Raw genomic sequence first — 22,702 nt, 5'->3', positions numbered from 1 at the left:
TATGTCAAGCACTGTTTTAGGATCTGGGAAGACTGAAATGCACATAAAAATATCACTGTTCTCAGGAAGTTTACACTCCAGTAAGCAAAGAGGCAAAAAGTGAATTTAAAAATACATATATAAGTATATCCTATGTAATAAGTGCCATGAACAACAACAGATCAGAGTGAGGTCAAGGGTATGTGGGAAAGTCTTGGATAGTGTATCACTTCCTGTATAACAAACCACCTCAAATCTTAGTGGCCTACAAAAACAGTCATGTTTTTGCTCATGATTCCACAGCTCAAATCTTTGATTGAGTTCAGCTGGTTGGATCTTCTGCTGGGCTCATCTGGTGTCATCCACGAGGCTACAGTCACCTGATGGTTCAACCTAGGGATGGTTGATTTAATATGGCCTCACTCGCGTGCCTGGCGGTTGGTGCTGGTTTCTTGTTCTCAGTGAAACAAGCCTGGGCCACTTCGCGAGAAAGCAGAATTTCAGGATGATGAGACTGGAAACTTTAAGAACTTTTGAGCCCTAGGTTCAAAGTCACACATCACTTTCACTACAGTTTTCTGACCAAATCAAGTCACAGGCTTACCAAGATTCACAGGAAAAAGAAGGGAACTCCACCTCTTGATGAGAAGAATTATACAGAATTTGAGTCCACTTTAACCTAACTACGTGTGAGGAGTTACTGTTTTAAGTTGGATAGTCAGGGACATCTCTGGGAGGATGACATAAGGGCAGAGATGTTTGTGATATGAGGGAATAAGCAATGTGAATATCTTCCAGGAGTACATTCTGGGCCATGAGGATTGTCAGCGCAAAATGCCGAGGTGAGAAAACAGGAGCTCAGTGTGGTTGGAAATGATGGGCAAAGGTGTTGTCCTAGGAGAGGAAGGTAAAGAGGTAATGACAGACCAAGTGGTAGAGGTCCTCGCAGGTCATTTTTGGGGCTTTGTCTTTCACTCCAGGTGAGATGGGATTACTCCATTCACCTGGAGTAATGGTGATGATGTGAGTTCACCTATGTGTGAATAATGTATATCTGTCTCTTCATATAAATTATTCTCATAATACAGAAAATTTTGGAGTACAGATATGAAAATGTTCTTAGTTTTGAGTAGAAACAGTCTCTGAGGGTAATTTCTGCCCTCAAAGTGACATGAGTTCACATATATATCAACAGGACCTCTGGCTGCTGTGTTGAAATTGAACTTGAAGGTAGATAACAAGGAAGGAACAAGGAGCCCAGTGATGATACGTACCTAGAGGGGAGATGACAGTGGCTTGAAATAGAAGGACAGAACCAACAGCATTTTCTGGAATAATTTGTAAAACTAATAAGATAGAAAACATTCTTGGATTATATAGTCTTCCCAACCGGATTGTCAACTTTTCTAAGAAACTTAGTTTTCTTTTTGTATGTGTCTTCTACTTTGGCATTTGAAAAGCGCTCACTAAATACTTATTGACTGCTCAGTGAAGACTCAGGCCTCACTGCTAGATTGAACATAATCACTGCAGGATGCTGACTCTTTCAGAGTTCATCATCAAATGGTATTTGAAGACCAAAAGCAAATAAATAAGCCTATTAAGATTCATTGATACTCTTCAGATTGCATTTCTACTATTTGGTGAAGGGCACCCAATGAATTAGAGCTAAGAGTGTCTGGGTCCATCAGAATTAAAAGCCATCCCTTGAAATGTAAATAATTATTAAATTAATTAAGCATTTAAGTCCCTACTAAGTGAAAGCAGTATGTCAGGGATTCAAATCCAAAGAAGATATGGTTCTGAAAGGCACGAATATTCTAGTATGGCGTAGAGAGTGTTAATTTTATAAATAAAGAAAGTGACGGGAATTTATCAACTAATATTCTAGTGTTGGACAGAAAGCATGAATCGGCACAGAGGAGTGTTGGAAAGATCTAAGTGTTGTGTGTTCCTGGAACTAGTTCATTTCTAGGTAAAAAATTGGAAATCTGGTGTTAATTATGATGTTGAGGGGTCAGTATTAATTTCAGATTCAGCATAGTGAATGATGTGTCCTTCCTGCTGGTAGCAAAGTACTCACTTCTAAATTTCAATACAGTGAATGAACTATAAATGCTTTATGTTGGTATTATTCTTTTTACAGTAAAAAAGATTTATATATGTGTATGTATACTAGTATATAATACTACATGCAGACATTACGATAATGGATATAAAAATCTTAAATCATAATCTTCTATTGAGTCTAAATACAGAGGATATCATTTTTAGAAGGAAAAAAGAGCTTATAACTTTTACACATTATCATGTTTTCAGAATTTGAAATTTCAACTTTTATATCACCTCAAACTATAGATGATCTCACTGGAGATGAGAGATGCTTTATGTCATGAAAAATTGGTATAAAATCAATGCTTTTTTTTACATGTCATAACATATATCACTTAAAAAACAGGATGAACACCAGAGTATGACAATCTGCCTTTAGCTAGCTTCATCCAATGATAGCTCATACTTTGTTAAAACCATAGTACAAGGGCCACATTGCTTGCAATGTGAATAAGTATCACATTCAGATCTTCTTATAATTTCATAGGACTGTTCATTACATTCTGTTTTAAAACAGATTACAACTAAAATTTAGTATTAAAAAATCTCTAATCTGGAAATGAGACGCCCATCTCTGCATCTCATTCTGTGCCTTAAAACAAGCTTCCTAAATTCACTGTGCTTTACTTTCCTCATTTGTAAAACTAAGTGGTTGGGGTAGATCAGTGGTTCTCAACCATGGCTGCACACCAGAATCATCTGGGGAACATTAGAAAAGTAGTAATGCCCAGGACCCGCCTCAGGATTTACGTTTTAAAGGTATCCAGGTGACTTTCATATCCAGCAAGTGTTGAAAACCAATTGGCTAGGTGATCACTAAGGTAACTTCTAGCAAAACTTCCTAATTTTATAACTCACTGTGTTTTGACATGGTAACGGTTGCTAGAGGTAACAAAGTACTCAGTATTTGCAATGCCCTGAAAAGTAGAAATGACCCTTAAAGACTGTTTCTGCTCAAAATTGAGAATATTTTCTTATCTGTACTCCAAAATTTTCTGTATTATGAGAATAATTTATATGAAGAAACATATCAATTATTCATTTGGGTGTACCATATACATTAAAAGTGATATAGATTCACCTAATTCTTAAAAATTAATGACTGTTATGATTGGGAAACAATTACTTTCTTTCAGTATGCATAGGTTGTAAGGACAGTGTACTCAGAAGTTGTGTGTAAATTTTTTAAGAATTGCTGTTGTAGCTGTTTTGATTTTGAACAAATTAACCATTCAAACCTGAGATATTAAACCTCCTAAAGTATATAACTTATTCATGATAAATACTTTACACACTGATGTATTATGAAGTAGAATGGACAGTTTTATAAAAGATTGATTTAAGTGGAATATTTAGTTGTGTTTGTATTTCAGAAGGTAAAAGTTTGATTTCTTGAAACAGTTTTGAAATGTGTCATATAAATTTTTAATATCAGTTTTTTGCTAAACAACTTTTCATTGGAGTGAATGGGTAATCTTTTTCTTTAATCTAAAATGCTAGAGAATATAGTTACATGCTATATTATTTAACTCTCCCAGGAAATCAAGAACCCAACAGTGAACTCAGGTCCGAAGAGAAACCATGTAGACTCTTAGAAAATTGGGGAAAGTCCTCAAATAAATATTAAACTGGAAGTAATAGATTTTTTTGTCTTACATTTTCACAGAATTCTGTGCTTGTGGGTATGTACTTTCGAATACTTGGGGCAGGCAGACTCTTCTTTTAGCCAGCCTAATAATAGGAAGAAGGAGAAGAAGTACAGATGACAGCTAACAGTTAACATGGGTGAATGTAGGTGTCACCAACAAAGAATGTGCTGCTTACATGAAATTTCTGCAGGCCCAGTTATTTTTGAAAACTATTTGAAAAAAAATTAATGCCCAGAAAAGACACTATGAAAAAAGAAATATGTGGTTTTTCAGTAAAATGTGTCTGTATCGCCATTTTGTGTTTGCTTCTGACATCCTCAGTCTGTTATTCTTATTATATCATTAATGTTCATACATATTTCATTGTATTTGCTTGCCCTATTGATGACAAGCTAGACTTAATAACTAAGAATAATTCACAGATATACCATGAATCATGGCATGCAAATCTATGACATTAGAAGAATAATGTGATGGCTGGAATAGTCCACATGTTTTAAAACCTTGTTCTCTGCAGACTGGGGAAGCTGTTTTGCTTCACATTAGCTCTACCACATATCAGTTTGCTTTACAAGGTCTCCCTGAAATCAATCAGACACATGTACCATGCTTTTGAGGAACTTTTTACAGTAAGAATAGCTATGAAATGTTTGAAAATACAGGTGACATATACTATAGTTTTTGTAATAATAGTGACATGTATGCTAGTGATTTTAAAAAGTAATTTATAAGAGTTTTATCTGGTTTTAAAATATCAAGAGGTTTTATGAAACAATGTAAAATTTAGCATCAGATGGCATCACACTTCTTATTACTCATCTCTTGGAAGTGACCAAATATAGAAGTTGGTAGGTACCTGTTCACCTTTCAGAATTTTCACTCCTACTCATCTGATCATATCCTGGTGTTTTGCTATCAGATGCATTATTTTGTCTTTTATAAGTTGTGTTAAACTGGGGAGAGCACATAAAGCTGTACTCAGGCTTTCATGTTATTATCCATTAGTTTAATCAGATAAAGTCAACAAAGGGATAATAATTCCAAAGAAAGGTAAGGAGAAAAGTTATATAGCCTCAGGAAGGTACCCGTCAAAAGGAGCCCAGTGAAATTAGAAACATTTCATGCTTGAGGGGAATGAAAAATTAAAACATGGAGACCAGTGTCACTTACTTCCCACTTTTGCCTGGGGCTGGGCCAGGTCGGCACTGAAATCATTGTACAGTGCAAAGTAAATTGACCTACTTTTCTGAAGATGTCATATAAAATTTACATGATCTTCAGAGTCTAGCAACATTGTATTGAACATAGACTTCACATCTGATAGCCAAAGGTTAGTAATGCTAACATTTTCTTGAGTAAACAAACTTTCATTACCTAGATATAAATATATTACTTTGTCTCATATGAGGTCTTATTTACAGTAAAGTTTTTTCCTGGTTAAGACTTTGAATTGGTTTATTGGTCATAGCCACATAATGTGAAAAGTGTAAGTAGTGGAGTCCATCTTAAAAGCACAAATACTGCATTAAAGTAAAGCTGCCATGCAGGATTAATAATGCAATGCTGTGTTTTAAAACATGTCAGATTCTCTTAAATGTATCTTTCTCTTTAAACTTTAATCAGCTGAGATAAATGTTTTTTATTTGGCCTCAACTGTTTGTCACAAGAAGATAATAGACAGACAGCCAATGAAATATATTGAAGTGCTGCTGTGATTAGATAGTATTGGAATTTAATACTGTTGCAGTTGGTTGAGATACAACTGAAATATACACATACACACATATAATTTTTCATGGTTGTGTGACATCATGAGAAAAAAAAGAGACCTACCAAATTTTTAATTGGATAATACATAGAAGTATTTAGGTGAACTTAGGTATAATTTTTGTGTACCGCCCCCCAAATATAGTCTATTCCTTTTTAAAAGAAGTTGTAATTAAGAATATTTGGGGTCATGCATATTAATGATAGCAAATCAATATTTAAATCAAATTAATGAATATTTAAAAGATATTGTATCTAAATACCAAAAAAGGATAGTGTGATTTATATTCTACAGCTTAACTTGGAAGTCCAGCTGTCACAGTGAAACCTCTGTCATTGAAATAGCTCAAAAATAGACTGCATTCATATTTAACCCAATAGCTTTAGGCATTCAGAGGCATGGAGTAGATGAAAGAAAAAGTATCATATCAAAATTAACATCAAGCCATGTGTTATCCTTCTGGAGCTTTAGAGTCATTTCTAACATAGATAGTAACTTGGTTTGAAATTTAAGCATACATATACACACAGGTTTGCTAGTTGGAGAGTTTCCATGCCTGGGAGAGGGGAGGTGACAATTGGTGCATTCACTATATAACACGTGTAATGACAATAAAGTTGATTGGTTGAACTCTATAGCTTTTTTTCTTTTCTTCCTCTTCCAGTAGAGTAGTTCAGCTGGGGGTGGAAGGATTCTCCCCCATCTTCAACCCCCCCCCCCAAGAAGGCGTAGGTTGATACCATTTTTATTGTTCTGCTGGGGTGGGAAATGAACCATATGCTTTAGAATTTTGAATGGCTACCCCAAAGGGAAAATTGAAGCAGGCCCTTTTTCCCACTTCCTACCGGACTTTGAGGTGGGGTTATTCTTCTAAATGTTCTGGCGGACTCGGGGTTAGCTTAATGCTTCCACCCCGGGGGCAGAGAGGTGGGTGAGGGGAAGAAATGTCAAGGGTTTCAGAGGCGTTTGGGCTGAGTGAAGTGTGGAGTGGGAAGCTTATGTCTGAAACCCACCCCTCCCCTGGATACCAGGCAAAGGCAGTGAGAGTCGGAACCAGCTGATGCCGCTGCTGCTGCTTCCCATTTCCAGGGTGAAATTTTCACAGCAGCTAATTCTGAAGGGAGGAAAAATCCCTAACCAGCAGCGGAGAAGATTCTATCACCCAACACAAGCCATCCAACCTCTTAGGCAGGCTTTTCAGAGAAATCCTCATTTTAAAAGCCAGCATTCACGATCCAAAAATACGAGACGGGAATCAGAGCTGGTATGAAATGTGAAAAGCCTCTTTACACTCTGAGTGTTTGAAACGATCCGATGTGCATAGGAAGTGGCTGCCAGCGCTCTGGCGGCTGCTCGTGCCGCCGCCGCCGCCGTTCCTCTCAGAGGGCTGGACAGAGCCAGTCCCGGTTTCAGCACCTCCGGCGCTGGACAGCTCTCTGCACGCTGCACCGCCGCCCGCCTGCTTTCTCCAAACACTCTCGCTTTGCACTGCTGGAGATGCATCTAAATTACGTCCTGTTCAACAACAAGTAGATTTTTTTTTTTCCTGTACGGGAATTACAGTAGACGATTCTCTCAATTAAACTGCATTTTCTTCTTTACGGATTTGGCCGTCAGGCGTATTTATCCCGATCTCCCCCCACCCCTACCCTTTGCAGGAACGAGTCTTTGGGAACGTGGTCCACCCAGGGATGTAAAACTGTGCTTACCGATGCATCCCATACGAAATGCTTATGTGATCGTCTCTCTACCTTCGCCATTTTGGCTCAGCAACCTAGAGAAATAGTAAGTAACAAAGGGAAAACACGGTTTTAATGCAAAGGCAAGGGACATTGTGGAGAGTGCTTCTCCAGGGAACTGCATTTTAAATGGGGAAATGGAAAATGTTGCAGGGTGGCAAAATTGGGTTCGTCTCCTCCTTAGCTACAGTAGCTTGGTGAAATGAATTCTAGTTGGTATGCTATAACTAAATTCTACTCAATTTTATGTCTTCTAACTTGAAATTTCTGCAGTATAGTTTTGAGGATGTACTCCAGTTATATTGCTAATATGCTGCAAACTTTCAAATAAAAATAATTGTCAGCTTAACCTTTATTTTAGAACTCGACAGCTGTTCTGGGGAATTTGTGAGGATACTGTTGGTAGTAGAATGAAGACTCCAGACACTATAGCCAAACACATTGCATATCTGCATTGGATATTTTCAGTACAGGTTTTCTGGGGTGTCCTTGGATATTTATTTTTAAAAACTTAAATGAAATTTTTATGAAAGCATGGACTGTCAGGAACTGTAAAATCATTCCTTAGAAGTATATAGGTTTGTAAAACTAGTTTCTGAAACAGAGAGCTGTATAAACTGTCTGAAAGAAAAAATAACATCCTCATCAAATCTATTTTGAAAAATTATTTCAAAAATTGAAATGCTGAAAAATAATTATTAAGAAAAATGTCACTTTCTGTCTAAATCTGGCCTAAATATGCATCACTTTTCTTACTTATTTTGATAACCAAAAATACCTATAAAATTTATTGTGCATACCTAAGATTTGGAACACACTTGATCTTAAAGTGTATTTCTTTAAATTTCCAATACTGGAAATATGAAAAACAGCAGAGTTTTACTAGTAAGTACCATGTTAGTGTCTAAAGAAAGAAATCTCTTGTGATCTTTATATATGTTTTAAAAGATATAAGGCTTATTTTTCAAGGTCATGTATTTAGAGACTGATATTGACATTGTGAAAATTATCTCTATATTTTATTCACAGGAAAAAATCACAAAACATATTTTAAGGTTTTGAATTTGAAATTTGATTTTCTTCTATATTCTTAGAGGCCAAGCTAGTGAAATTAAATGAGAGAATACTTGACTTAGAACAAAGTTGTCAGAAGTCAGAAAGTTTGAAAATTTTTCAATATCTAAGTGGATAACATAATGGGTTGTAAATGGAAGGATCAAAGTAAGTTTCACCAAAATACATATTGTGAAATAATTGAACTATAGTTAGTTGGAGACAAATAAATTCTTCAAATTTCAGCTAGAGAAAATTTAACATGTTAATGTCGACCAAGTTGTAGCTTCGGTTATTTATTTTAGAAAGCCATAAGTAGGTATATGCCAGAGTCAAGCATTGAAAACTCTTAAGGCCTTCATTACTTCACAGTGGGAGAGAGGGAGTAGCTAGAATTAGTCATTTTAGAGGTTGAGAATATGTGAACAGAGTGGTTACTGGGTAATTATCTGGTTACTATAACAACTACGTTGGCTATTTTTGAGTGTTAGGATAGTTTTGTTGAATTTAGAAGTTGTTTTAATTTACTTAAAAAATTCTCTCTCTCTTATTTTTTCTTTTTGTTTCTTTTATTTAATTTACAGATCATGGAATCGTCTAGTACACCTTCAGTTACCCTAATCGTAGGCAGTGGCCTTTCTTGCTTGGCCTTGGTCACCCTAGCAGTTGTCTATGCAGCATTATGGAGGTATGTAATCAATTAATACACTTGAAATGGAGTGCTCGATTATTCAGAGTTAAATCAGGAATATGATAACTATTATAGGTCTCATGTTTTCTTAATTTGCTGAAATAAGTACTTTTAAAACAGAGTTATAATTGCTGTGATTGAGCTGTAATAAATGAGCTCAGTAACACTAAATAAGTATTTGCTTCATTTTCTTGTCTGTATTTTCCTATGATGAGAAAGTATCAAAACACACACACTTTTCTTCTCAATTCACACGATGGTAGCCTTCAACAAGTTGCTTACCCCCAAGCATTGTACTCTGAATACCCCAAGTTCAGACTATGTGTGGTTTCTATTTATCCCAACTGCTATTCAACTTGAGAGTTTAATTGGTACGGTCAAATTAATTTCTCTATTATAGAAATATGGTCTCCAAATTCTTAAGTTTTAAACACATGCTTTCAGTGTGTTCCAGACAATGAGTAAACTCTTCTATAATATTGCTGCATTAATACAATACCGTAAAGCTTTAGAAAAGGCTTCTCAGTTGAATGTTTCCAATAAGTCAGATTTTGACAAATTGATTTTAAAAAGCCATGAAAATACATACACAAGGGGAAGTGATTGAAAAATACTGCTCTGTAATATCTGACATTGTGTCTGCTTGATAGTATATGAAAATTTAGTGTTTCGCTAAGATTTGTTCTTGTTCTATTAATGAGAATTAGACTTGAGAAGTTTCTTATGTCTACTGATACATTGACAACTAGTACATAACCAAATTCCCAATAAATTTTTAAATGTTAAACATTTTATAACCATTTTGATTATTTAAAAGTGTTCTAAAAATAGTTACCATATTAGCAAATAGATAATTACATTTTATTTCCTGAATATTTGAAATATTAAAATTGCAAAGTTAGCCAGGCCTAGTATTTTACTTATCTTTTACTTAAGCTAAAAGACAATTTTGTTGAAAAATTAGTTATAATTTAAAAAGGAAAGGTCATTTGATTTAACATCCCTTTTTTTAAAAAAAAAATCATGTTCTCCATTATATATTTTACTCTTTTGAGGACAAAAATTAATTGTCCAGGATATTATATTGTCAGAGATATTAATATTTGCATGCATCATACAAAAATAAATTATGTATACATTCTTGGTCCATTGGCAGAGAACCTCACAGAGGTTCTGCCTTCCCGTGAAGGGTAGTGAAATACCAAGTGAAACAGTCTGATAATATATGGCCAATCTCATGAAATGAAAGAAATGCTTGTTCTAGGCATGGCATTGTAGACAGTAGAATCCAGGGCTCAGTCAAGTAGGTATTGTCCTGGTAATACGAAAGCAAGATAGACAATGGCTGGGGAGAAGACTTTTTCTCCCACAATTGCCTGAATGGTACTTCTCAGAAAATGAGGCAGTGTTTACAGGCTAGGATACTAAGTAATAGTATCACAGTTCATCAGCAGCATAATAATTCATACTCACTGAATTATTTAGAACTAAGTTCTATTTCTCAGTACTTAGGATTTAGCCACAAATTCCACGTTCTCTTCACACCTCAACATATATGGCTAACACTAGCACAGACACTGCTAGTATAAATGATAGATAATGTTTATCAAAGAAATACAGGATTAACTCATCCATAGTGAAGTTTTCTCTGATCCAGAAAATCCAGGGAAATCACCTCCTGCAATAGTTTTCTAGGAATTACCACCTGAAAGGATCTATTCAAATTTGACATGAAACTCCATCAACTCATTGTCTACAGGTAGAATAATTGAAGTAATATGAATAATTTGATAGAAGTTTCAAAAGTCATAAACTATTAAGTGAATCTTGTAGCATGCCAAATTCAATGCATTTTGTAAACATTAAATTTACCTAGTAACATTCATGTATGATAATATTCATATCAGGATCTTACTGCCTTTTTTTTTCTAATTAAAAGGCTTAGATTTTTTGCTTTTCTAATGATGTGTAAAAAGTGTGAACATGAGAATTATTTTTATATAATATACCACTTTGAAATTTGTTGGTGTCTCATGTAGCTATTAGAAATGTTAATCAGAAAATGAATCCAGTGTTATGTTCCCTCCATCTACAGATATATTCTGTAGAGTTACAGTATTACATCAAAGAGCAACTGAGCATGTCCTTTTAATCCACGCATTGAAATGATGCGTTCATAAATTTTGTTTAAAACATAAAGTACAAAAAAGTTTTGGAAGTTGAGACATTTTATAGCAATTTTTAAGGAAATAATGTCACAATGTTAATGAAAATAAAAACGTCTAAAGACTCCGCAGGGCGGTCAGTCTAGGTCTTTATTACCATGATTTTTCTATTTACTGAGCTAATAATATCGATGAAAGACTTTTAATAATTTCATGGGGTACTTGTGCTGTCATGAAAGCCTTTAACATCACGTAAAGGGCCAATTTTGTGCAGCCCTTAAACTTTTTATGATGCATTCCCCACCCACAAAAAAAGAAACAACTTAATATTTGATGATGTTTTCAGCATCCCAGTGTGTGGTTTATTATATTTTTAGATATTGATAATGCAGAGATAAGATTAAGCTACTCTTGAGGCCATTATTTATTGAAAGTCAACCTAGGTTCACTCTATGTTTGTTCTGTGAAGAAAGGAAGTTTCTTTTATATTAAAAAAATGCTTTTTATATTTTATTATTACTCCTGTTTTTGTTTGCTTTCTTTTCTGAAATATGTGACGGAATGTAGGGCCTCCTCACAAACAGAGAAAAAGAGCTTTGATAGATTTTTCCTTCCAAAGAGTGCCTCCAGATCCCTGGCACCCCCATGGATCACTGCACAGGAGAGCCCACGCCTGCTGTGGACAGTGATTTCATGTTCTAACACAAGCTGAACAGTCTCAAATACACAGAAAGAACAAATATGTCTTTTTGTTACTGCCACTCAGTGATTTACAGGATACAGCAAAGCAAGATAGCTGCTACCCTTTTAGGGTAAACAGCTGATAGGACATTTGATTCTCAGCAGTTTTCTTGGTGGCTTACATTCTTGATGCACTTAAAAATTATATAACAGACTGTATATAAATACTTCTTCATAAGGGTAAAATACGGCAGACATCAAGTAATTTTCCAGCCTAACGATGAATTCTCATTTGTGGATTGGATTAGATTTTAGCAATAAAGAATCATTCTTTTTTGTTGTTTTGGAACAATTATTCAGGAAAAGAAAAACATAAAGAGTAACAGCCTAACTACATGAAAACTCTTTAGCAAATGAAGTGGTTGATGAAAATGTTCATGGTTTCATGAAAGGAATGGCATCTTCCTAGTAAATAAGGGGGATATTTCAGAATCTGTGTGGGGTTTTTCTTTTTGGTTCTCAGAGTTTCTACTGGTTGATATATATGATAATAATTAGCATATTACATATACACAAATTGAGAGGTAATTATACTAATTGATATAGTTCTAAGAAATTTTATATTTCTAGTAAAAAAAAGTTATGATGATAACAGGTGTACAGTTTAGCTTCTGTCAGAAATGCCATGTTATCCACACTAATGTCTAAAGAAAAAAAAATTTAAGGTCTCTTGGACATTATATGTCATTCTAAAATTGGATCTCTAAGAATAATCCTTCTTAAAAACAACATTTTTTTTCATGTAAAGGCTGCATTTTAGGGTGTCTTTTTCTGGATGAATTCCACCAATTTGCATAATACAGAATTTCTCATCTTTCCATTGAATTTTAAAGTTGGACACTCTTTCTCTCTCTGGCTAGGTACATACGCTCTGAGAGGTCCATAATTCTAATTAACTTCTGCCTGTCTATCATCTCATCCAACATCCTCATCCTGGTTGGACAGACTCAGATACATAATAAGGTATGACTGGTGATTATTCTGCTTCTCTTTTTGTGTTTATGTTGTGACATAAAGTTGGCTATTGATAATCTAAACATTTATTCTTGATACAATGGGGAACTGCTGATGAAATTATTTTTAAAAATAAAATTATTTTATTTCTTTCTCAATAAAAGTAGTGGTTATTCCAGTCCAGAAATACATTCCCTTGGCTTAATTTCTTGGGGGTTGAGAGGCTGTTTATAATAGTAAAATATGTGTTTGTTAAACATTATATCAAAGCTCTCAGTTCAAAGCCTTGGAACATCAAAAGCACAAATTTTAATTCATTATCCTAATTGTGCTAGAATTTCCTGTGTTTTGTTATTAACATACTGATTCCTAAAATTCAACTATAAATTGCTAACAAGTGTAACATAACTCTTGAAAATTCACCAAAAAACTTTTTTAGACAATAATTGAAAAGAGTATTAGGTGAAAGTGACCCTAGATTTTATGCCTTTCAAAAAGTTTTACTTAACTAAGAAATATTTTGAATACTTTAACAGTACTGTAGTTCTTTAACTGCATAATGACTTGCAGCAAAATGTAAAATATATGAGTTGAGTTGAATGACCACCATGTTTTCTGAGAAATGACTGTCAGGCTTTTTACTAAATGACTCTGAAATACATTCCAAAAAACCCATAATAGAAATCTTAAATTAACTTATCCCAGCCCCAAAGGAATTCTATTAAACAACGCTTTGATAATATTTGTCAGTCAGTTTGGGCCTGTTCTCTTAATTTTTTTTTTCAAATACTAAAGTCAATAATTGAAGTTTTTCCCTATCAGCTCTCATTTTTAGAACATCCAATGCATTTTTCAGTAGGTTCTTTTGCTATATTAGATGTTTGTAGGATATGCATCAACATCAAAGATACAGGTAGTTTGTTTATTGTGCTACCTCACACTCCTAAGAATCTGATTCCCGCCTAAAGAATCTGATTTTGGGTCTGGACAGGCCTGGGAAATTGCTTAGGTGATTCTGATGAACATTTCGTCTTAACCCATGTTACCCTAGGACTGTGGGGGAGTGGGGTGGAGGGGGGAAGGTAAGCAGAAGGTCACTAACCATAAAGGACAAAAACAAAAAGGGGAACCACAGTGAGGGACCCTATAGAAGTAAAAAGCACTTTCACCTTTCATCTGTCTGAATGGTTAGCTTTTTTTCCCCTCATTTCTTTCCTGTGTCTTTCCTTCCTTAAAAAATGGTGAGAGAACGTAAAGCCTTTTAAAATATATTTCAGGTCCACTTTCTGACTATTTAACATAAATTTAAAAAGAAACGCATGAGAAAAGGAAAGTCAGAGGTAAAAAGGAGGAAGACCAAAGTGAGGGAGATGCAGTTGGAATTGGGAGAGGAGAAAGAAGTGTGCATAGTAACCTGTGGAGGGGAAATGGGGGTGGGGGCAAGGAAACTGGGAAGGGAAGGAAGGGAGGAGGCAGTGAGAGGGGAGAGGTGGGGAGGAAGGAAGGGAGATGCCCGTGGGCCCTGAGCAGAAAGGAATCACTCACCTCATCCCTGTCCTTGCTGCTCGCCGGGCAGGACCTCAGATCCCTTAGAAAAGCTCCTTCACTTCTTCATACCTGGCCACAATTCTTTTAAATGTCCATCCTTGAACCTCCATGCAGAAAAGGAGAGTTTCCCTCTGAAGTAGAAATCATGTACGGGGTCTGGGAACCAGAAAAAGTTGAACTACAGGTAGCTTGAGCTGGTAGTTTAAGGCTTTTTTCCAACAAAGTCTTCCTTTCTGTCATTTTTTACCCTCTGGACACCCGTGAGTTATGTCCCTCATTAGAATATGGAAAACATCATGGTCTTCAGTGGGAAGTATCCTTTTAAAACTGTTTTATGCTGTCTGGCAAATTTTCTATAAGTTCTGAACCAAATGGTCAAATAGCAGAATTTTCCACAAGGTTTACTACATATTTTAGTAGTGGTTGACTATTTCTGTTGGATCATTGCTGTTCAATAGAAATACAGTGTAGGCCACAAGTGCAAGCTACATATGTAATAGTGATATTTTAGTAGCCACATTAAAATAAGTAAAAATAAACAAGCAAAATCAATTTTAATAATACATTTAACTCAGTATATCATAAAAGATGACCATTTTAACATTATATCTTTAAATGTTAATACAATATTTTAAATCTTTTTTATAAAGTCTTCAGAATCTGGTGTGTGTTTTATGCTTATAATACATCTCAATTCAGGCCAAGTGCATTTCAAGTGCTCATTGGCTACATGTAGCAAGTGACTGCCATGTTGTATAGGTTTAAATGGTAATAATACTTAGAGACTAAAGTAGTCTTGAGAAATTACATTCTGCTCATCCACTTTGGCTTTTCCAGGTTCTCAATGTCTTTTTTTTTAATTAAAATGACTTTTGGATATCTGTGAATGTTGTGAACATCAAAGTCAGGATAAGACAAATCTAGTTTTACTTTTCATTTTGGTCATGAAGCGTGGCTGCCATGGGCTTGGTTAAAAAAAAAAGAGTCAGTGTAGTTTTGTTTCTGCAGAAAAGATTCTGTGTGGTTTGGGGATCCTAGTGGTTCTGTTCCAGATAGACTGTGCTGATTTCTGCTGCTACAGTTGTTGATTCTTGTGGGGATGGGTTGGGTGTAGGTGGTGATGATAAAGAAACAAAAAGGTAATAATTTTCCCTCCTGCTATGTTAATTGTGCTTTACTAGCTCTGGGCAGATGATCTTGCAAGCCTGGAACAATCCACTGTGGAGTGACTAGGAGAGAAAAATATAACACACTGGAACTTTATTCTTAGTCCCTTTCAACAATATCAGGTTTCCAGGGGAAATAATCATATATTTTATTATGATACATGTGTTGATTTCAATTAAATTGACCTCACTTCATTTGATATGTGAAATAGCAGTATGTGAAAAGCTATACCTGCTTCAGCATTTGGGAAATTAATGATTTCACAAAAAAAAAAAAGAAAGAGAATACAAAATGTATTATCTGCATAAACGTATGATCTATATAAACTCCAGGACAGTATCTTAAAAAGGTAAAAATATGATCAGTGGGTACAGCATATTTTTTAGGTTGTGTGTATGATCCCATTGTTGCTGTGGGCATTTTGTAATTGATCAAATTCCTATCTTTGATTTCCCTGGTAAGTTTTGATTGATGCTTTACCATTCCCTGCTTGGAAAAATGGAAACATCTGAGAGGGTTTCTCGATGAACAAGTTCTTTGGTGCTGCCTTTGAGAGTCGTCATGGCTAGTTTGTGTGAAAACGTATTTGATACCGAGGTCCAGAATAGTTTTGAAGTGTCAGACTGGGTTCTTTCTCCAAATTGCTTGTTGAAATATAATTGATTCGATTATCTCACTACTGAGTATCTCTGCTTTCTTTTGAGTTGGGATAGAAACAAGCTGAAATGATCCATTATTTAAAATATGGTGTATTCAAATCTTTGAACTATAGATTCAATTGCTGGCAGCAGAGAAAGGAATTAAATGCATTTCTTATATCTCTTCTTAAAATGCAGTTATAAAATGTAATTATAACTGACTTCATTATATTTCAAGCTATCTCATAAAGTGTCATTGCCTTTTGATTTCTTTTTGTATTTAAAATTTCAACCAGGATGTTCCTTTATCACTCGAAAGTTGTTTATTTTTAGAATTTTCTTTGTACCTTAAAATATGCAAATGTTTTTTGTTGAGCCATATAGACTATTTTAGACCTACTATTTTGCAGAAAGCAAATGTTGTTTTGGAAACAGATATATTCAGAGAATAGTTTTCTTAATCACAAAAATATATATCTACCATTTTCTGAAACACTTTGAGATAATTTATTATATTAACCATTTCATAGCATTCTTTTTAACTGATGGAAGCCGAATTAGCAAAAACAGTTGTTTTTTTTTTTCTTTTGGTTAGATAATGGTGGACACCCAAAATGATTGTGAGAGAGAACTTCTCCCCACAGCCTCACTACCAGGTTATAATGAAAGCACGCCAAGTCGAGATTCAATCAGACAGTCAGATATTTATTAGATAAACATTTATTAGCAAATCAAGAGCAAAACCTTTTCTGTAAACTCCATGAAACCAGGAGTCTCTGTCGTTTTAGACACCTTGACCACACCTTGTATGCAACATTCATTTCAGGTGGACATAGCAACACTCTAGAGGCAGACGTCTATGCCTTTAGTCAGCATCTTTCAATCAGAAATCTTCCTAATCAAGTGTTTGAACACAGAATGATGGGGGTTAAAACTATGGGCCTCATCTCTAAGAGATACAGGAAATAGGTTTCAATGGAATCTTCCATGCAGCCCATTTAGACAAAGAAGTGTTTAACTTCTGTTAGCTTATCTACATATCCTCAGTGCCTTTGTTTTCACCAAAGGGAACCCATTGATACATCTACCATAATAACTGACTAGACACTAGTTCAATAGTAAAGACCAATCTTCTATAGTCAGTTTGCTAATAATTGAAGTGGTGATTGTGGATACATCTACCTAAATCAAATGGACTTGTAGTTGACTTTGCAAGACTCTGGGGTATGACCCTTTCAAATACAGTGCCAGCTGACCACCTTGTTCCATGCATTCCTGGACAGTTCCTAGGATTAAAGGTTAAACTAGCTGGCAAAACTAACTGACACATATATAGTATCATACTGAAAATACTAAAGTGTTATAAAATAAATTGCAGACATTCTGAATAGACATCCTTATTTTGAAAAATAATAGCTAAATGTGAGAGGACAAAGTTAGACTAACTGTAGTCCCAGGAGACCTAGAAAACCTAGCAAAGTCCTCACTGACGTCAAGGAAACGTCCCAACTTATTTCAGATGTGCAGACATTTCCTTATCACTCTTTAGAAGGAATTTCTCTTGTAGTTCTTTATGTATGGACCATTGAATTACATAATAGGCCTGTGTCTTTTCATTCAGTCTTGCAAAAAAATATAAAAACTCTGTGCTGGAGCACTTTTTAAAAGTCACATACTCTACAAAGTTTCCTTGCTACATCTGGTGCTTATTTATCCTTCATCAAGTGTTGTTATGTTTTTGTTATGTAATTTGTGTAGAGATAACTAGTAAAGATGGGCCAAACTACAAGGCTATGGTTATGCTAATGAAAGATGTTTTTGTGTTGTCAGAATTGTGTTTTTTTCTAATGAAATCTTAAATTAATACTTTAATTAGGTGAAGGACTCTTTAATTCACCTATTTCTCACATGACTTTCTCTTGCAAGAGACCCAGATTCTTCACACTGTTATCAATGCTTCCATGCCTGACCTCTGAATGTATGTGTGTTCAGCTTCTGAGAAGAAATATTGAGTATGTGGTTTCAGCCACCCACTCTGTCCATTCCGATACCCCCTAAAGAGTCTGCCCTTCTTTTGAGGCTCAGAGCTCTCCAGGCTTCCCTGGAGACATCCATCTCTCGGTGGTAAAGGTGAAGCCAGAGAGACCCTCCTACATCTCCTGCTTCCTAATTGTGTCATCTTGAGTATGATGCTCAGCCTCCCTAGACCTCAGGTTCTTCTCAGTATCTCCCTTACAGTGTTGTTGTCAAGGTTACATGAGAGAGCCCATGAAGCACTTTGTGAGCACTCCTTAAACAGCTGCCGTGATCATGGCGACGGTGATTATGATGATGCCTCACGGAGGTACATCTGATTCTGAACTCCTCTTCTGTGTTTCTGGTTTCCTCGTGTCCAATTTTCTGCTCACCCCTGAATTCCCCATGTGTATCCCCATACCCGCACTCAAACACATTCTATATGAATTGCATGTGTTTTCTGTATTCTCCAACTCAGTTACAGAAGCTGGAACTCTGAACGTGGTCCTTGATACCTCCTTCTCCCTCACATAGTAAATCTAGTAAGTCAGCCCCCTGTGCCAGGTGTACCCTCACATATTTCTCAAAGCCAGATTTTTGCCTCAATCAGATATGAATTACCTTCATTAGTCTACTGCTTCCACCAGCATTCACCCCACTGTCTACGTAGCTCAAGTGATGGAGCTAAAATTCAAATCTGACCGCGCCACTCCCCTGGGCAAACCTGTATTGTTGTCTGACCTCCTACAGAAGTGATTTTTCAAACTGTGCTCAGACACAAGTGGTGAGAATGTTTTATTTCTCTGTGACGGCTCCTGTTCACTGATTTTCTTGCATTAATATATTGGGGCTCAGGAGTAAATTGTATTGAGAAGAAGTTCTGTAGCTTATCAGGTGTGAGAAACATTAAACATGACCTGTGCTGACCTCTCCATTTTTGTTCTGTTTTACTGACTTTTGTTTTATCACACCAGCAACACCAAACTGCTTATAGCTTGTCACATCATGGTGGTTGCTTCTTCCTCACTCCCCTCCAGCCGGGAGTGCTGTTACTCCCCTGCAGCCCCCCTGCTTTCCCAAGCATCTTCAGTGGGCTCTGCTCATCCTCTGACACTCTTCCTCCTGCAGGAAGCCCTCCCTCATCTTCCACATTTGGGGACACCAGCTCCCAGGCTCTGCGATTCCTGGTGCAAAACCACTGTCTTGTATTATATTAACTGTTTCCAACCAGGCTATACACTTCTTAGGGCAGGGCTAGGATATATTCATTCTTAAATTCATTGCAAACCTAGAAACTGAGTACAGTAAATATGTAATAAATCTGTATTGAATGAATGAGTAAAGGAATTTATTTGAATTCATCATTTAGGCTTATACCTATGGAGTTAACAGCTGTGGTTAGTTTTACAAGGATTAGGGTCCCCCACTCTAGACAGAATCTAAGCCTATAAAATAATGTTCTTAACTGTCAAAAGAAATGTGCTTTTTCATAACTTATCTCGTAGAAGTCACTTCCTGCTAGTAATGTCCCAAATGCATGTCTATTTTGTCTCAAATGTGTTTGTGATCCCAATGGCTGAAGCTAAAGCTTCCTATTTAGATGTATTAAAATCTCACTTGTTGACTTGCCATGATGTTTGTAAAAGGATTTGGATGCAATAAGCTTATGTATGATTCATATGAGTCCGTTTTGAGGCATCTTACTAACTCTGCCAGGGTTCTTCTAAGCTCCTGAAAACCTTCATCAAACCACAGAACAGAATGGTAGGTTAGTTTCTTGATTTCCCAGGCTCCTGGCAGGATTATTGTGTCTTGTTTGTGTGGGGCTCACAGAGTAAGAGGCATGGGATTGGGACTCTCTTGGCTCACTTTAACCTTCTTTTCCCCTTACGATACATTTTCAGTTCTGTGTGGTAAGAGCCAAGAATCACATTATTGAAGTCAACTTTAAAACAGGGAACAGATCAATATGAACAATGGGTTTGAAACAGGCAAAGGAGATGAAAGGGGCATTATTTGACAACAAGAAGTGACTGGAATGGTTGCAGTATCAGGAGGCAAATAACCTTGAGGGACAAGGAAGCCCTTTTGGACATTCACTGTGTGTTCTTAGGTCAAGCTCCAGAGCTGGATAAAACCCCTGAAGAGAGAGCATTCCTTCAGCAGGGGAGATGTGTGTGCTGGTGGTTGCTTTGGAGAGTGTCAGACCTACTCTGATTACCTCAGTTCATTCATCCTCAGGCAGTTGTACAGAAATGTTCTCCAGGCAACGTAGGGACTCCTCAATTTGGCCACTCCCTGGTATCTGTCCCAGCCACCCCACTTTAGACCTGGCTTTCCTGTTTTCCCATTGGAGGACCATAACATTCTTCCAACTTTTATCTTGCTCACTTAGCCTTTGTTTACATTATCATATTACTGTGCAAAAGATCCTAAATTTAAAAGAAAAACAAGCACCCACCTGATCAAGTCATTCTCTTACTTCCAGCTCTACAGTGGGTCTGTTGGGCTCATGAGATTAACCCCATGTTCTGAACATCACCCACGTGCAGGGCTGCCTCTAGGACATAAATTGACTTTGTGAGACATCAAAAGGGCACTCCTTCTGGGTAGACTCCTGTCTCTCCAGGCTGGGGTGGCCTCAAGCAGAGCTTCTGTTCTCCCACATCTGCTCCCTGCTAGGAGCAAAGAATCTGTGCCCGCTCTGTGCTTCCCAGGGAATCCTAGGCCATGTGTGCTGGGCCGTGTGGGCTGGGCCTTGCCTCTGTGCCTCTGTGCCTCTGTACCTCTGTACTTACTTTTTACTTTGCCCGATAAAATCCTACCACCCTTTGGAAGTTGGCTTCTATAAATCATCCTTGTGAAGCCCTTCAGCACCTCCATAGCACATGGTATATACCTCTATTTTTAGCATCAACATTATTCTATAACTTTCATTCACTGATCAACCTTGCCCACTTGCAGTGATTCTCAAGGGTGTGTTTTTTTTTTTTTCTTTCCTGCCTTTAGGTTTTATTTATTTATTTTTTATAAATTTATTTATTTATTTATTTTATTGGCTGTGTTGGGTCTTCGTTGCTGCACACGGGATTTCTCTAGTTGTGGTGAGTGGGGGTTACTCTTCATTTTGGTGCACAGGCTTCTAATTGCAGTGGCTTCTCTTGTTGCAGAGCACAGGCTCTAGGCGCATGGGCTTCAGTAGTTGCGGCACATGGGCTCAGTAGTTGTGGCTCACGGGCTCTAGAGTGCAGGCTCCATAGTTGTGGCGCACAGGCTTAGTTGCTCAGCGGCATGTGGTATCTTCCTGGGGCAGGGATCGAACTCGTGTCCCCTGCATTGGCAGGCGAATTCTTACCCACTGCGCCACCTAGGAAGCCCTGCCTTTAGGTTTTAAAGCCACTACTATTAGTACTTGTTTAAACATGGCATGAAATCAATAAATGTTGAGTGAATGAAGCTGTGACTCTATTAAGTAAGGGATAATATAACAGCAGTAAAGGCACTTGTACATTGGGGGCCTTATTTGGAAAAATTTCAAATGAGGTCAAATTTTGTGTTATTATTGTTTTATGATGAGGGAAAGGAGTTGAGAAAAACATGAAAGACTTGTTCTGAGACCTTTCTTTGATGAGAGATGATTAGTTAAAACAGATATCATCTTTTTTTTTCAATTTCGAATTTGTTTTTAACAAGTTTCAAGTTTTTTTGGAGGGGGATATATATCATGGCTAGTAGTACTGGGTTGTATATTCTTTGATATAGTAGCCTTGCATAGATAGAAAATTCTTCCTATTGGTGGTAAATAATTTGGGGGTTCCCTGACATTCTGAGTCTAGTCTAGTCTTTTTGGTTTAAACGCCATATGATGTACAATAAGCAATGACATATTTTCAAGTGATTAGAGCATCGCAGGACAGTAGGAAGAGATTGTGATTAGATCTCAGTAAATCTTAGAAATGACTTGGTTTCACATTCTCACACTGTCCTCTCTCCAAAGAACTACAATGTTTTGCAAAATGATGGGAGTAGCTTGTAGTATATGGCTGCGGGTGTCACTTTTTTTTTTTTTTTGGTATTTACTTGGATTTTTTTTAAATTGAGGTAAACTTGATATAGAATATTATAAAATTTTCAGGTGTACAACATAGTGATTCACAATTTTTAAAGATTCTACTCCATTTATAGTTGCTATAAAATATTGGCTATATTCCCTGTGTTGTGTAATATATCCTTGCAGCTTATCTGTTTTATACATTGTAGTTTGTACCTTTAAATTCCCTCTGGTTTTTCTTCCCCTCCTCCCTTCCCTCTCTCCACTGGTAACCACTAATTTGTTTTCTGTGACTATGTTTCTATTTTAGTGTAGCCATTTGTCTTATTCTTTAGATTCTACATACAAGTGATAGCATATAGTATTTGTCTTTCTCTGTCTGACATTTCCCTTAGCGTAAGATTTTCCAAGTCCATCCATGTTGTTGCAAA

The 22,702-nt window shown here is 36.4% G+C and overlaps 1 protein-coding gene across 1 annotated transcript in view; it reads left to right on the top strand.

The window, feature by feature from the left end:
• Positions 1–22,702, top strand: part of ADGRB3 (adhesion G protein-coupled receptor B3) — a 751,391-nt gene that overhangs the window by 599,141 nt on the left and 129,548 nt on the right. The window contains exons 16-18 of the mRNA XM_057740064.1: positions 7,167–7,293; positions 8,885–8,988; positions 12,758–12,860. Of these exons, the coding sequence (XP_057596047.1) occupies positions 7,167–7,293; positions 8,885–8,988; positions 12,758–12,860 (334 nt within the window). The remainder of the gene's footprint in view (positions 1–7,166; positions 7,294–8,884; positions 8,989–12,757; positions 12,861–22,702) is intronic.

The sequence above is a fragment of the Hippopotamus amphibius genome, chromosome 6 (genome assembly GCF_030028045.1).
Source record: "Hippopotamus amphibius kiboko isolate mHipAmp2 chromosome 6, mHipAmp2.hap2, whole genome shotgun sequence".
Taxonomy (NCBI): Eukaryota; Metazoa; Chordata; class Mammalia; order Artiodactyla; family Hippopotamidae; genus Hippopotamus; species Hippopotamus amphibius.
The sequence above is the reverse complement of the archived record's forward strand: the minus strand, read 5'-3'. Positions and strand labels throughout refer to the sequence as shown.